The sequence below is a fragment of the Mustela nigripes genome, chromosome 6 (genome assembly GCF_022355385.1).
Source record: "Mustela nigripes isolate SB6536 chromosome 6, MUSNIG.SB6536, whole genome shotgun sequence".
Classification (NCBI taxonomy): domain Eukaryota; kingdom Metazoa; phylum Chordata; class Mammalia; order Carnivora; family Mustelidae; genus Mustela; species Mustela nigripes.
This window is the reverse complement of record NC_081562.1, coordinates 33,954,098-33,970,584: the sequence shown is the minus strand read 5'-3', so window position 1 is coordinate 33,970,584 and position 16,487 is coordinate 33,954,098. Positions and strand designations below refer to the sequence as shown.

The following is a 16,487-nucleotide window of genomic DNA, read 5'->3' as shown; positions in this document are numbered from 1 at the left end:
ATCCTGGTGGTTACTCAGGGTCAGCCCAGGCTCTGTGTGGGAGGGAACTAAACAGTATATGCACACCAGGAAGTGTGAAAGAGACATCTTTGAAGACTAGCTGTTCTAATGAATAACAGAATTGTTAATAGAATTGAAGAAATACACTCTAGTCCGAGCATCCAAAGCGTAAAAAATACACATGCGCGTGCACGCGCACACACACACACACCCCGTTAAACTGGGTTGCAGAAAGAGCTGCTGTATAATATAATTAAGATACTTCGAGATGTTGATCTTCTACTACACACTTTTTTTTAAGATTTTATTTATTTATTTGACAGACAGAGATCACAAGTAGGCAGAGAGGCAGGCAGAGAGAGAGGAGGAAGCAGGCTCCCTGCAGAGCAGAGACCCCGATGTGGGGCTCCATCCCAGGACCCTGGGATCCCAGGACCCTGGAATCCCAGGGTCCTGGGATCATGACCTGAGCCAAAGGCAGAGGCTTTAACCCACTGAGCCACCCAGGTGCCCCCTACTACACACTCCTATCTCCAACCCAGAGCTCCCTCTATCATAGTCTCATCCAGAAAAATGAAAATCTTGCTCCTTGTCTCTCTTCACACATGGTATTTTTATGGAAATAAAGACATGCAAATATATCAATTGACAGAACCTTAATCACCCTCAGAAACCTGGCTTCAAAGGAATCTGGAGAATGTTATTTTTGCTTTGTCAGCCCCTCACATGGGAAAGCAGGCTGCTGAGACTGTGAATAAGTGTTGAAGAAGAAAATTTGTAATGTCTGGCAAAATAGGTGTGAGTAGTTAGTTAACCAGCAAAACAGTCATTTGTGAACAATAGTTTACTGTTAATGAAGACTACCATGATAGAACATATTAGCTGAAAAAGGACAAAAAATTAACTGCATCTGCACAGATGATAAAAGGACAATAAAATTCAAAAAACTCATAAAGTCAGAAATGAAAGCTCACTTCATTCACATTAGTAATTATAATCTTTTATTTTTATTTATTTTGTAGATTTTATTTATTTATTTGACAGACAGAGATCACAAGCAGGCAGACAGGCAGGCAGAGACAGGAGAAAGCAGACTCCCCGTGGAGCAGAGAGCCCGATGCGGGGTTCGATCCCAGGACCCCAGGACCCCAGGACCCCAGGACCACGACCCGAGTAGAAGGCAGAGGCTTTAACCCACTGAGCCACCCAGGCGCCCCTATAATCTTTTAAACTAATACTTTTATTAAAGTGTGTTTAGTATCTTCTGCAAGGTTATATTGCTAGTTTGTGGCAGTAGAATTGAACCTTTATTGATTTCTAATCAAGGTGTCACTGCAGTATCAAACTCAGCATTACACTGTGTACATAGAAAACAGACCAGTCTAGAAAGAGAGTGTTTTATAAATTTATTACTTTTATTTTTAGAACAAAGATTACAGATTCCCTCTGTTCTTTATTTTTCATTATTTTCCTATTGTTTTGAGTCACTGCTCAAGAATATACTATGATGGAATTTGAGATTAAAGGATAATGAAAGGGGTTTGAGATTTAAACGTGCTTTGTCCTGCTCTAATATTTAAAGTTATAATATTTTTTCTTTCTCTAGGCTATAGTTATGGAGTGGTTCCTAATCACATGCATTTAAGGATAGAATTATCAACTGAACATAAAGAACATCCAGAACAGTTAATAAAGGTATCTGATCAATATTTGACTGAAAGTACTCAATATTACAGTTAGATATTTTTTACCTTTCCCTCTTATGAAGGATGATAGTTCACTGATTTAAAGTTCAGTGGTAGGGACACCTGGGTGGCACAGTCCTTTAAGCGTCCAACTCTTGGTGACTCTTGGTTTTGGCCTACGTCATGATTTCAGGGTTGTGGGATCAAGGCCCATGTCAGCACAGAGTCTACTTAAGATTCTTTCTCCCTCTCCTTCTGCCTGTCCCTACAGTGTGTACACTCTCTCTCTCCCTCTCTCAAATAAATAAATCCTTTAAAAAAAGTAAAGATGTAATCTGCCAATTAGAACTTAAAAATTTAATTGTTTTTGGCTTTGTGTTTTCTTCTTGCTTGTAATACATAAAAAGGCAAATTTCAATTTAAAAAAATATTAGAAATAGTAATTTGAATCATCAGTAATTGGGAATTTAAAATGCATGTAGATAAAACAGTAGAACCATACTATGTGATATTTTTCCCCTAAAAACTCCAAGGAAAACAATGAATATAATGTTTATTATCCTGCTTAGGAATGTACTGTGTTCCAGGAGAGACTTTATATATCCAATGGAAATTTTAAATGTGGAACATCTTAAATTAATTTTAAAAAAAGATAAAATATAAAAAATTCCTAAAAAATAAGAGTAAGGGAGAGCCTGGCAATTTTGATTAAAAACTCCAGAAATACATTTGAGAAATTTCTTCTACAGTTTTAGCATTTTGAATGCTTATTTTATCTATCTCTGATTTTACCTAACTCTATTCTGCTCCCTAAGATGTTTAATATAATTTGAAAATTGCTTATATATATATATATACTCTCTTTTTTGGTAACAAACTTGAAATATTAATTTTGAATTATCATACTGCTACTTCATTGAAATAGATATCCTATCTCTTTCCAACTAGAATATGGTATAAGGCTAATTATGGTAAAGTATTCATAAACATGACTTTTGCATAATTCAGGTTAAAGTGGAGGATAGTTCCATTTTTTGAACATGCTGAAAGTATTAGCTGTTTGTAGCTGTGAGCAATCACTGTAGTTAAGAAATATAGAAATTCATTAAGAAGAAAGCAAGCATTAGCAGAAACACTGGGAAATAATTTTCAAGAAATTTTGCTTTCGAGTATAGTTGACACACAGTGTTACATTAGCTTCAAGTACACAGCATGATAATAAAACATCTCTATGTATCATTCTCTGCTCACTACAAGTGTATCTGCCATCTGTCACCATACAAAGCTATTACAGTATCATTGACTATGTTCCTAGCGCTATACCTTTTATTCCCATGATTTATTCATCCCACAGATTTTCAAGCAGTTTATTTGAATATTGTGGATAAATACAGGAGAATGATTAGAGTTCTGAAAAACAAGGAGGATAAAATACAGTCTGCTTGCATGGGAATACAATTTTTAGTGTGCTGTAGGATAGTATTTGAGAGAGATTGAAAGTAAATAAAGTTCTGGATTTGTGTATATATAGCTTGATATATTGTTAAAAATGATTGCTTTACTTTTTCTTTAATTATTGCTATTCTTTAACCTTTTAGATGTTGTCTGAAATAGAAAAAGAAGAATTTCTGAGGAATAAAATCCATTGTGGTGGTCCTGATTCTATTCCAGAGCCTGATCTTCATGATTTACCTGTGGATAAGCACGTTTTGCCAGGTATGCTAAATTGCTCAATGGTATTTTTGATAATTTTTATGTGATTGACCATAGTTCTCTGAAAAAAATTTAGACAGTTTTCTTTTGACATTTAGAAAAATACAATCATGCTATTTGAAAATTATTATGCCTTTACTGTACTTACTTAATTTCATATTTTCATAGTTTTTTTATGCCTCCTAAATTAACTTGATTTAAACATATTTAAATTTTCCATCTATATATCTGACTGAAATAGATATATCCAGCCTTGATTTTTTTAAAGATTTATTTATTTATTTTAGAGAAAGTGAGAGAGAGAGAGAGAGAGAGAGAGAGAGTGAGCAGGGGCAGAGACAGGGGGAGAGAGAGAGAAGCAGACTCCCTGCGAGTGGGGAGCCCAATGTGGGGCTTGATTCTAGGACCCTGAGATTATGACATGAGCCCAAAATCAAAGAGTCAGAAGCTTAATGGACTGAGCCACCCAGGTGCCCCAGCCTTGGATTTTTAAGTATCCTTTAACTATATTCTTTTAACTGGTGTACACACACACACACACACATACACATTATGTTTTTATATTAAGTTTTGTGGTATAGTTAAGGCAAGTTTTGTGATTTCTTCATTAACTGAAATGGAACTTCCTTGCATATGACAGCAATAGGATTTTTAATGTATATTCTAAAATACCTATTTTTGAATATTATCACTTTTACTTTGATAATACATTGACCTTATTTCTTCATTTCAAAATTACTTTCATATTCTATGTTAGGTCAGTTTTGAGGGGCTTGCTTTTATGAATAATAATGTTTCTCTTCATGAATACAGATGATGCTGATATAAATTTTGGATACTGTGAAGTGGAAGAAAGATGTAGGCAGTCTTTTGAGGCTTGGCAAGAGAAACAGAAAGAACTGGAAGACCAGGAGAAAGAAACTCTCAAAGCTCAAAGGGATAGAGAAAAAAAGCAATTTCAAGAAGAAGAAGAAAAGAGACATTGCTGGATGAAACAATTTGAAGTTGAAAAAAAGAAATTAGAGAATATTCAGAAGGTAAAGTATTTTTTTAAGTTTTGTTTTTGTTTTCCATACATTCTTTCTTTTTAACTTTTTAAAATTTAAATCCAATTACCATATACTGTATTATTAGTTTCAGAGGTAGAATTTAGTCATTCATCAGTTGCATAACACCCAGTGCTAATGCCCATCACCCAATGACCTCTTCCGCCCCCCACCCTTCCCTCTAGCAGTTTGTTTCCTATAGTTAAGAGTATTTTATGGTTTTCCTCTCTCTCTATTTTCATCTTATTTTATTTTTCCTTCCCTTTTCATATATTCATCTGTTTTGTTTCTTAAATAACACATACGAGTTAAATCATAGGTATTTGTCTTTCTCTGATTGACTTATTTCGCTTAGTATAATACCCTCTAGTTCCATCCATGTTGTTGCAAATGGCAAGATTTCATTCTTTTCCAAGGTTGAGTAATATTCCTTTATATAAGTATATATATCTCATCTTCTTTATCCATTCATCAGTCGATGGATATCTGGGCTCTTTTTACATTTTTTGAATCAGTAACTACTTCTGAGTAGTACTGATCCTTTTAGATTATGGTGTGGATTGAGCTCTGTTCTATGCGATTAAAGTACTCTTGATAATTGAAGCCATTGACTGTGATAACAGTATTTACTATGGACTTCTTGATTAGTTTTCCTTAAATTTATGCATTAAAAATTAAAAAAATTGTTTATTATATACATTAATTTAGTTTAGCTTATTTAAAAATTTATTAAAATTCATTGAAATTTCAGATGCTGCTTTGGATCTTGGGAGCCCCCTGGGGTCAATGAAGTTACAGATTGTCCTAGAAGGATTGATATTTATAATATAAATGTTGCTTTTTCATATACTTCTAAATCATTCAAGAAAGCAACAAAAATTTCCTGATCATGAAATGTCTTTGCTATGAGGTCTAATGTATAACAATTATATAAAACATATTTGGTTGTAGTGGTTCATCCATGTAGGTAATAGTCTGTGCCTTGTTCCCATAATTGAGCTAATTCCCGAGATTAGAAATTTTTTGGTGTGAAGGAGTTTTGTGTTGTTTTTGTTTTTGTTTTGTTGTCTGTTTCCTCCTAACCCCACCCCAGGAGATCCGTATGCTTAGGTCATGGTAGTGATATATTGAGAAACTGGTGGATTTTTAGGACCCTACTTTATGACCATCAGGATTGTTAGAATGTATAGATAACAATCAGAACTGACTTCTCTGTCTTACATTACTAAAATTGACCTGCATATTACCATACTTACTGATTTTGAGAGTTACATATAGAGAATGTTGACATGTGGTCGCTTGGGCAGTTCAGTGTGTTCTAGCCCTCCATGTTGAGTACACTGCAATTCCTGATTATAGAAAATAAATTTAAAGCAATTATACTGTATACTCAGTATGGTTGTGGCTTTTTCTAGTAATGTGAACTATGGATCCTTAGCTTTCCTTTACACAGACTCTTTTTTGGGTCATTTCCAAAAGTCAGAATCTTTATTCTTGGATAGGCTTTAGTATAATTTAGATTATAGGAGTAGTGTTTGTAGTCTTATGTTGAAATGCATCATTGCTGTTGATTGTTAGTGGTGTTTTCAGATTTAGAAAACATCTGACTTTTAAATTCTGTTTACCCAAATTGTCATATTTAATTGTTTTAAAACAAAAAATTTATTGACTATCTCAATGGCAAAGCATTCAGCTATGCGCTTCAATGACACAAAAGAGATCTGACATCTGGGCCCTCACCTTCAAAGAATTCCAGCTTAGTTTCTGAAAGTAATTTGTGCTTTATCATAAGATTATAGTTTAAAATATTTTAATGAATTCCTAAATGTATACTTTGTTATGCCTTGGGGCTTAAAACTTTTCCAATGAGACCATGCCATAATTTTGAAAAGATGCATTGTAAATATGTAATTTACTTTGAGTAGTTGTTTTCTGTGTCCTTTGTTAGCTGTTGGGGGAATGAAATAGGAAGCTATTGTGAATTTCTTTCCTTAAGAGTTCCACCCAGTTTCTCCTTCCTCATTATGGGCAAATGATCACATTATATTTTTGCATGAATGGCAAACTTCCTCTTCCTATTCCTATATCTAGTTTGTACCAACCTCTGTATTCATCCTACCTTTTTTCCTTGTCTTTGCGCTACACTCAGTAGGAAAGATTTCTTTTACTCAAAGTTAGGTTTCCCTGCTCTGCTCTATAATATTTTTCAGTTTACCCCTGCTTTTTGTTTTATAGTTTTACCTTGTATGCTGAAACACCCCATCAACTTCCTCTTTTCTTACTGTTTATAAGCATGTTCAGTTTTCTCCCATCTTAGAAATAAAACAAAAGAAAAACCACAAGATCACTTTTGTTCATATGTCTCATTTTAGCTTCTCTTTAGCTCTACTTATCATGGTAAGGCTTCTTAAAGAGTAGTCTTGTTATATTTATGTCTTTGTCTCTCATTGAATCCTAAAACTACGAGGTGTATATCACCTTCACCCCATCAAATGAAACGACTTGCAACAAAAATAACCAATGACTTCTTTTTTTAAAAAATTTTTTAAAAAAAAGATTATTTATTTATTTATTTATTTGACAGACAGAAATCACAAGTAGACAGAGAGGCAGATAGAGAGAGAGGGGGAAGCAGACTTCTTGCTGAGCAGAGAGCCCGATGCGGGGCTCGATCCCAGGACCCTGAGATCATGACCTGAGCCGAAGGCAGAGGCTTAACTCACTGAGCCACCCAGGTGCCCAATAACCAATGACTTCTAAGTTTCCATATTCAGAGTTTGATTTTCAGTTCTTATAATGGCCTCTGTAGCATTTTATGCCAGTAAAAATTTGATTATTGACCATTTCTTTCTTTCTTTCTTTCTTTTTTTTTAAGATTTATTTATTTGACAGGCAGAGATCACAAGTAGGCAGAGGCAGGCAGAGAGAGAGGGAGGGAAGCAGGCTCCTTGCTGAGCAGAGAGCTGGATGTGGGGCTTGACCCCAGGACCCTGGGACCAGGGCCTGAGCTGAAGGCAGAGGCTTTAACCCACTGAGCCACCCAGGCAACCCTGATTGTTGACCATTTCTCTCTTCCTTGATTTCCGTGGCATCACACCTCCTTGAATCTCTTCTTAAATGTTTGGCAATTCTTCCTTTATGTGCATGTTAGCCTTCTCTGTCTCTTTCTCTCTCTTCTTGAATATGGTACTACCAAGGATTTCTTCCTTTGTCCTTTTTTTTTTTTCCATATATCTTCTCTCCTGATAATGTCATTCATAGCTGTTCAGAAACAAATCTATATTCATAAGAAAAAAGAAAAATGAACTATGTAACTCTCCTACAGATACTTTACACTCAGAGCTTAATGTGTCTAAAACTGAAGGCATTGTCTCTGAGTTGTGCTTCTCCTCTTGTAGTCATCATTTTGATGATCTAGACTGTCATCATTGTCTAAGCTAGAAAGATAAGGATCATCTTTGGCTCTTCCTTCTCTTTATTATCCTCTTCCCTCTAATAGTTATATTATCCATCTTCTCATCCACCCACCTATCTGCTGTTAGTCTGTAGTCCAGGGTGTCCTAATGTCTAGCTTGGCATATTCACTAAATTTGCCAATTATCTCTGTACTTTTGGTCTTGTATTCCACAAACCCATTCACCTTAGTGCTGCCAGGAGGGGTTTTTAAAGTTATTTCTCTGCCTAATTCTCATTGTAAAGATTATATCCAAAGAAAGATTCCCAGTTCCTTTATTTCTGGACACTTGGCAGTTTGTAGCAATTTCATGTTTACATTGTTTTTGTATTTTTCTCACTCCCATCACCCTATACAGAAGGCCCTCCTTGCTGCTTACATGGACTTCTCTAATACCTACCTCTTTGATCTCTTTAGTGACTCCTTGGCTTTTTGTTTTTAATGTAACCTTTTAATTTTCCCAAAATCAGAGCTACATTTTCCTAATTGGAAAACATTTAATAAATGCCTTCATATATCAGTCTTCTATATGAAACTTTTCATAATCTTTTAAATTATAATGCCTATTTCTACAGTGGTCCTTTATAGTCTTCTCTTGATAAATTTATTCTGCTAAATTTGAGGTAATATGTGAACTTACAATTGCGTTCCCACATTAAAGGTAAAATTTTAGAGGAAAGGGATTCTATTTTACTGATCTTGTTTATTCTGCAGAACCTTAACAAAATAGATGGTAATCAAGAAAATTGTTATCCACCGAACTGATAGATTATGTGAATTAAATGGGATGGTATGGAGAAAAAAAATTGTAATATAAAACTCCTTTTGCAAACATTATTTGTGGGTTTTGCATTACCCAAGAGCATATCTAGCCAATGCATTTTATTATGTGAATAAACATACTCAGATAAATAAAACAACTTACCCAGGTTACAAACATCTTTATGTGCTCAAAATGGGAACCCTAGGTATCATTTATGTGATACTTTAGGTTGAGATTGAGGTTGTTGTCCCAGTACTAATAACAGAGTATCATTGGGTGAGTTGTTATCTTTAACTATTATTTATAAATATTGGTTGTCAGAATCAAATATAATGAACATAATTTTTTTGATATTTGAATATAATAACTCAGTATTACCATATGTTCAGCAAGAACAGGACAAGATGAATGATGAACTCCATAAAGAAGAGAAAATGTGGAAAGAGAAGTTTAAAAAGCATGAGGTAACTATTTCTTGTTTTTAATCATTACAATAATCATTCTTCATTTGAAATAGATTATTATACTCGAAATGGACATAATATTGCCTGTCTGATATAGGATTTAATTTGCTAAAGCTTTAAATATTAATCATCAGAAATTCTTCTTGAAATATAATTTCCTAAATATTAAAATAAACTGGTTTAATGAATGAACTGTCTATATAAAATTGTAATTCTATAATTTTTTAAGATTTGAGGAAACATACTATTATAAATATTTCACTACGATTGAATATGGTTGGGAAAGGTCATTTCTTGAACACAATTGAATATGTTAAATAATGCCTTTGAATTTAAGATAATTCTGATGACACATTTATTAAATTATAAGGTTATTTACCTCAAAGATTTTTAAAAAATATTTTATTTATTTATTTGACAGACAGAGATCACAAGTAGGCAGAGAGGCAGGCAAAGGCACAGAGAGGGGGAAGCAGGCTCCCTGCTGAGCATGGATGCAGGGCTATCCTGGGATCATGACCTGAGCTGAAGGTAGAGGCTTTAACCCACTGAACCACCCAGGTGCCCCTACCTCAAAGATTTTATATAAAATTTTAAGTATGAACATGAATTCGATAAAATTTCTTATAATCCTGTTATCTGACTAAACATATTATCTTTCTTAGTCTTTCAAGTCTTTTCTTTATATAAACATGCTCCTACTATCCATCTTTTTCTTAAAAAAAAAGTTTACTACCCATCTTTTAAAAAAAATATATACTTGATATTTAACACTGTGTAAATTTAAAGGGCACAGTGTATTGATTTAATAATGTTATATATTATAGTATGATTTTCTCCACTGTGCATATTTAAATTAAAATGCTGGTTAGGCATGTGAACAGACAGTTCAGATGAATGACAAGGGACAAAAAAAATACAATAGTAGCTTACCTACAGGTAAATCCAAATGTTGGAGTTAGGAGAGCCATTAAAATACCTATAACTGTCATACAATAGCAAGATACTTAACAGAGAGGTGATAAGAAAAGAGAAGTAGAATCTACAATGAAGTATCAAATGTACATTATAGAGTTGAAAAGTTTAGCATATAAAATTAAAGATTTGGTGCATCTGTTTGATGGCAGCATTAGTGAAACAAGCAAGGTCAATAGAAAATATCCAAATTAAAGTACAAAGAGGACAAAAAAAATTGGAAAGCAGAAGAGAGTACAAGAAATAATGTGATATATAGTGAAAAGATAAAATGAATATAATAGTAATCTTGGAAGGATAGGAGAAAGAGAATGAAGTAAAAACAATGGGTAAAGAAATAATAGTTGAGATAGTTTAAAAGAAATTCAGGCTGAACACTCAAAGTTGATTAATGATCTCCAAACAGAATCAATACAGAGAAAATCACACCTGGGAATTGAATAGTATAATTATTGAAATTCAAGACAAAGGGGGAGAAGTTATAAAAGCTGCTGGAGCAAAAAAACACATTACCTGAAAGGATGAACAGTAAACCAATAGCTGACTTTTTTTTTTTTAAGGTTTTATTTATTTATTTGACAGACAGAGATCACAAGTAGGCAGAGTGGGAAGCAGAGAGGGGGCAGGGAAGCAGGCTCCCTGGAGGGGCTCTACCCCAGGATCCTGAGATCATGACCCGAGTAGAAGGCAGAGGCTTAACCCACTGAGCCACCCAGGTGCCCCAATAGCTGACTTCTTAAGTGAAATGATGGAAAGAAGATAATAGAACAAAACAATTTAAGTGTTAAGTGTTAATGGTTTCTTTGATCATTAGTGTTCTTTGAATCCTGAGTCATCCCCTGATTTCTGGTCTCAGTTTTCATTTCCTGTATGCCTAAATACTTGTTGAAAACATTTTTGGATAACAACTTTTCTCAGTCTTTGCACACTTGAAAATATTTTTTTATTTTGCTTTAACAACCAAATGATTCCTTTCCTGGCATATAGAATCCAGATTTATTACCATTTGGTTTTAAGGATTTAAAGATATAACTCCATTGCATATTTGTTTATTTTTGCCCATTATCATTTTAAATTTGATACTCATTCCTTACATTCTTTTGAAGCCTTTAGATTTTTCACATTTTACATTTATCATACATATTTATTGATATCTTATTTTGTGCCAGGCACTTCTGAGTGTTCAAGGTATAGCAGTGGATAGAATGGAAAATGCTGCCTTCATGGAGCTTAATTCCTTAGGGTTCTGAAATATTGCTAGCTTCCATGTGAGTGTATCAGTGTGTTTGTCTATATGCACGCATGAAAAGTTTACTCTTTATCTTATAACATTTTTTGGTTTAGAAAACATTTTTCTTTTTTTTAAGACCTATTTATTTATTTTAGAGAGCAAGAGAGTGCCAGGGTGGGAAGAAGGCAGAGGGAGAAAGAATCTTGAAGCAGACTGCCCGATGAGTGCAGAGGCCTATGTAGGGCTCAATCCCAGGATCCTGAGGTCATGACCTGAGCCTAAATCAAGAGTCAGACACTGAACCCTACTGAGTCACCCATGTCCCTGAAAATATTTTTCTAATATATTTTTTCTTTTTTCTCAGGTCTTTAATTGTAACTCCTACTTAGTCATTTTGGAGTTTGCCTTTATACCTGAAAGTCTGTGTCGTAGATTTCATATCTTTGTTTTTTTGTATGTTGTTCCAGGAAAGTGTGTAATTTGGAAGTTTTTATTTAGCCAACACCTATTTAAGCCATTCTATTTTGAATTTTTGTTTGAGTGAATCATATTTTTTTATTTGATCACCTGCATTTTTATTTTTATGTGAAGTTATTTTTATTTAAACATATTTTTCCTAAAAATTTTTTTGTAAATTTTTTATTTAGTTTAATAGCTCTCTTTTCTCAGAAACTAGTACTTCCTTCTGTTTATTGAACTATTTTGATTGCCTCACATTCTTTATGTTAGTTTTCCTCAAATATTTGCTTCATGTTGATTTGTTTACTTTTGTTTTAGGACTCTAGTGACAATGACATTTTCCTCACCTAACTCCAAACGATCTCATTTAATGCAATATGTGCTTATCAGCTCTCTCCATAGTTGAGAAAGGATAAAATATGTGACAAGGCTAGTTCTTCATATTGCTTATATGTATGTTCTACCTTGCCTTCCTGGTGTCATAAATCTCACCCAATAATCCCCTGCTTCTGCAGTCTGTGCTAGCTCTGGGAGTCTCCTTTATCAGACCTACCATCTCAGAAAGTTTGAAGTCCTCTTCTACACAAATTTTGGCTTGTGGTTTCTCTTGCTTTTTCTCTGTCATTCTGATTTCATATGCTCTCTATCTTCAAGGAATTCCTCAGTTTATATTTGGGTGGCTTAGTATAGCTATAATATTAGAATATCAACTTACTAACATGATTAAAATTCCCAAGTATTTTAGAAGATTAATTCCCTTTAAATGGTTTTAGTTCTTTTAAGTGAATTTTATAGCAACTTCCTTGTGATTTCAATTTTACTATTTGTTTTCAGCCTGTATTTTAGATGATATTTTAATATCTTTAGTTTATGCTGACTACTATTTATCTTACTTTACTTTAGGAGTTTATTAAAAGCTTGCATTTACAAATGGAAGAAGAAAGAACAAGATTTAAAGATCTACAAGAAAAAGAAAAAATGCGTTTGTTAAAACGGCAGCATAATGCAGCTGTAACAATTCAGGCTAAATATAAAGCCTTTGTGGCCTACCAAAAATATAACCCCATCATAAAAGAACAATTAGAAAGTAAGAAAAAGAAAGCACAAGAGTGGAAAGAAAAGGAAGCAAAAATACGTCAGATGGAAGAAGAAAAACTAAAAAGATTGGAGGAAGAACAAAAGGTAGAAGAAGAGAGAAAAAAGCAGAAGCAGGAGGAAAGGAGGAAGAGAGAAAAAGAATATGAAGAAAAAAAGACCATCATAAGAAGAGAAAAAGAGCAACTACTAAACAAGGAAAGATTAAGATTAAGAGAAGATGCACACAAACAGCTAATAATAAGTAGAGCATTAAAGAAAGATGAATATAATATCAAGAATTTGACTGTTGAAGATACATCAAAGAATAAGGATGACATAGCCAAAAAGGTAGGAGATGAAAAGTCAAAGAAATGGGAAGATGTTCCCCTCTGGCTACTTGAAAAATCAAATAGGACAGAGAATGTAGATAGACAGCTTGTATTAAAAGAATCAATACAAGCGCAATCAAAAGATCCTATTATAGACCAGGCAATTTTGGCAGAATTTAAAGTAAAAAATGAAAACCTGGCAAAACAACAATGTTCTGAAAAAATTGTAAAGGAAGAAGGAAAATGTAAAAATACAGACAAAAAAACTGAATTGGAAAAGCCAGGTCTAAAAGAAAACGTGAAAGAGCAGTTTCAGATGCAAGAATTAAAGCTTCAAATACAAAACGGGGAACATATGAAAACTGCCATAAATGAGAATATGAGACAAGACACCCAAATAATATTAGGACATAATGAAAAAATTAACAAGGTGAGAAACAATGAAGCATGGAAAATAATCCAAGATAATCAACAGAATAAGATACAAAAAGTAGAAAAAGAAGAGCTAACAGAACAGAATGGAACATTATATGAAGAGAATAATATTTCAGTAAGTTCTATGAAGCAGCAAGCACTAAAATTAGAAAATTCTGAAGTTATAGGGGAAAATATAACAATACAAGAAAAAGAAATTGATTTAAAATCCAAGGAAACCGAGGAGGTCCCAAAAGACAATACTCTGAATAGTGATGTGATTTTTAACAGCAATGATTCCATGGTAACTACAGAAGGCAAAATAAATGAACAAGATTATATTTTCGGTAGAAATGGTCTTTGTGAAGACTTGGGTAGCTATAATGCAAAAAGCTCCTTAATTTTTAAAGAAATAAACTCTCTTAAATCTCAACTTAAAGAAATCCCAGAAGAATGTCATGAAAATAGAGCTGAATGTGAAAGTACTGTGACCTGTTCTTTATCAAAGCCAACACTTCTATCTTCTATTGAAGAAAAGAGGCTAGCTTGGATAAAATCACATAAACCTTGGTTTGAAATTTTCAAACAAAACCAGCAAAAAAAATTTGTTCAGAGGAAGAGACCTGTAAAATGTCCAGCCAGCATGATGCCCCCTTTGAATACGCTAGAAATTCTTCGATGTGGCCCTTGGAAGACTTTACAGCAGGTATTTTATAACTTTATAATACTTTTTCATATTTAACTACAATTGATCCTCTGAAATGTGACTTTAGAAATATTAGTAGAAGGCATTGTATCCAATAATTTTGTCTCTTAATTGGGGAAATTGGTAATGAAGTATTGACCCATTTGAGAGGGGATGTATTTAAAAGATCTTGATTCAAATTCTTCAAGGCATCATCTTCTCCCTCAGTGTAGCACTACAAAAAGTTTTGATTTATATCTTGAAGCTATGTTCAAGGGTCCTATAGCCATTATTAAGCTTCTAAGAGTGGAAGTATCTGGGAATTTAGTGTTGAATTAGAGAAGGAAATTCTTAAATTGACGTTCAGTTAGTTTGCTATAGTCTTGGGCACACCACCACCTACTGGCTCCTTTTGGAATGAAGTGGATTTCTCTGTATCTGACAAGGGCTGTGAAAGAAGGGCTTATAATAATAGAAGACTCTAGAATTTCCATATGGAAACATATTTAGTCATGTGCTATATAAGCACAGTGCATATATTAATGAAATTTAAATAATCATCACCAACCGCTGTGAATTTTATATGTTTATAAAGCCCATATTTTCAACCAAAATTAAGACAAATACTAATGGGCGCCTGGGTGGCTCATTTGGTTAAGTGTCTGCCTTAGGCTTAGGTCATGATCCCAGGGTCCTGGGGTAAGCCCTGCATTGGACTCTCTGCTCATCACGGAGTCTGCTTGTCCCTCTCCCTCCTGCCCCTCCCCCCATTCATGTGTGCTCATGCGCATGTTCTCTCTTTCTCTCAACTAAATAAAATTTTTTTAAAAGATTTTATTTGTTTGACAGAGATCACAAGTAGGCAGAACAGCATACGGCGGGGTGGGGGGTGGGGGGTGAATAAATAAGCTCCCTGCTGAGCAGAGAGCCCAATGTGTGGCCCCGAGATCCTGACCCCAGCTAAAGGCAGAGGCTTAACCCACTTGAGCCACCCAAGTGCCCCAACAAAATATTTTTTAAAAAAATCAGAAACTAACAAATGTGTGGAAAACCAGGAAAGAATATTTCAAATAGTACAACACTAGAAAGGACTTAGGATTAAAATAATGTATCTGACTAGGGCCTGAAACCAAAATGTATTCAATAAAATGTATTTAGTTTTTTGATATAGAGAGATGCCTAGGAAAGGAAAGACTCAAGTTAATATATATATGAATTTTTTATTTATTCACTCAGCAAATATTTATCTGTCCAATATGAAGGATCAATATTTATTGTTGGGACAGAAAGAAACCCCAGTCATTGACATTATGGAGGTGACTCTGGTATACAAAAAGGCTTTAAACAAACAAACAAACAAAATACCAATTACATTACTATAGATTTTGGTAATTGCTGTAAATAAGATTTCATGGTTTTCTTTAGAAGGATAATAAGATAGTGGACGTTAAAGAGATCTCTGGGATGTGAAAAAGCGGTATGAGGAACAAGAACTACTTTGAAGTTCCTCTGTTTCCTAGGCAATGTATTTTCATATCCATCAGATCTATAGAGCTACATATAGAATCTCTCATTAGGTCTTCTATTAATTATTTTCTTTGGCTATGTTATCTCTGAAATCATTCTTTTTTCTACTTTCCCTAAGATGTTGGTGTAGGCTTTGTGAATTGGTGACATTAACTACTAACTTTTATTTTGGATAATTTTCCTATATGTATCTGTTTGAGCCAGGCATAAGTGACAGCTTCATGTTCACCGTGTGCTTGTTTCTAGAGTAAACTGAAGTTAGGAAAATAGCAGTGCTCTTTTTCATTGTGGGTCTCTGCTCTGTTCAATGAGAAGAATGCTGAGGAAGTTAAGATGTGTGAACCTGTCCCCTTGGTGTTTCTTCTCCTATCCATTCTGTTCCTTTTGTGAAACTCTTGTCAATATACATAAAGTAAGGATTACTCCTTTTGCATCTTAGGGTAGGTCCCCACAAACTGGAATGTGTATACAGATCTCCAGGGAATTTGTTAAAATGCTAATTTTGATTCATTGGGTCTGGTGATCAGTATCAATGTTCTCCACTTTTTAAAGTTTTTTTTTTTTTTTTAAGATTTATTTATTTATTTGACAGAGAGAAATCACAAGTAGTCGGAGAGTCAGGCAGAGAGAGAGAGAGAGGGAAGCAGGCTCCCTGCTGAGCAGAG

General features: G+C 34.1%; 1 protein-coding gene across 1 annotated transcript in view; it reads left to right on the top strand.

The window, feature by feature from the left end:
• LRRIQ1 (leucine rich repeats and IQ motif containing 1) overlaps nt 1–16,487 on the top strand; it is a 198,602-nt gene that overhangs the window by 8,950 nt on the left and 173,165 nt on the right. Inside the window, 5 exon segments of the mRNA XM_059404457.1 lie at nt 1,607–1,695; nt 3,284–3,401; nt 4,212–4,435; nt 9,051–9,125; nt 12,694–14,316. Of these exon segments, the coding sequence (XP_059260440.1) occupies nt 1,607–1,695; nt 3,284–3,401; nt 4,212–4,435; nt 9,051–9,125; nt 12,694–14,316 (2,129 nt within the window).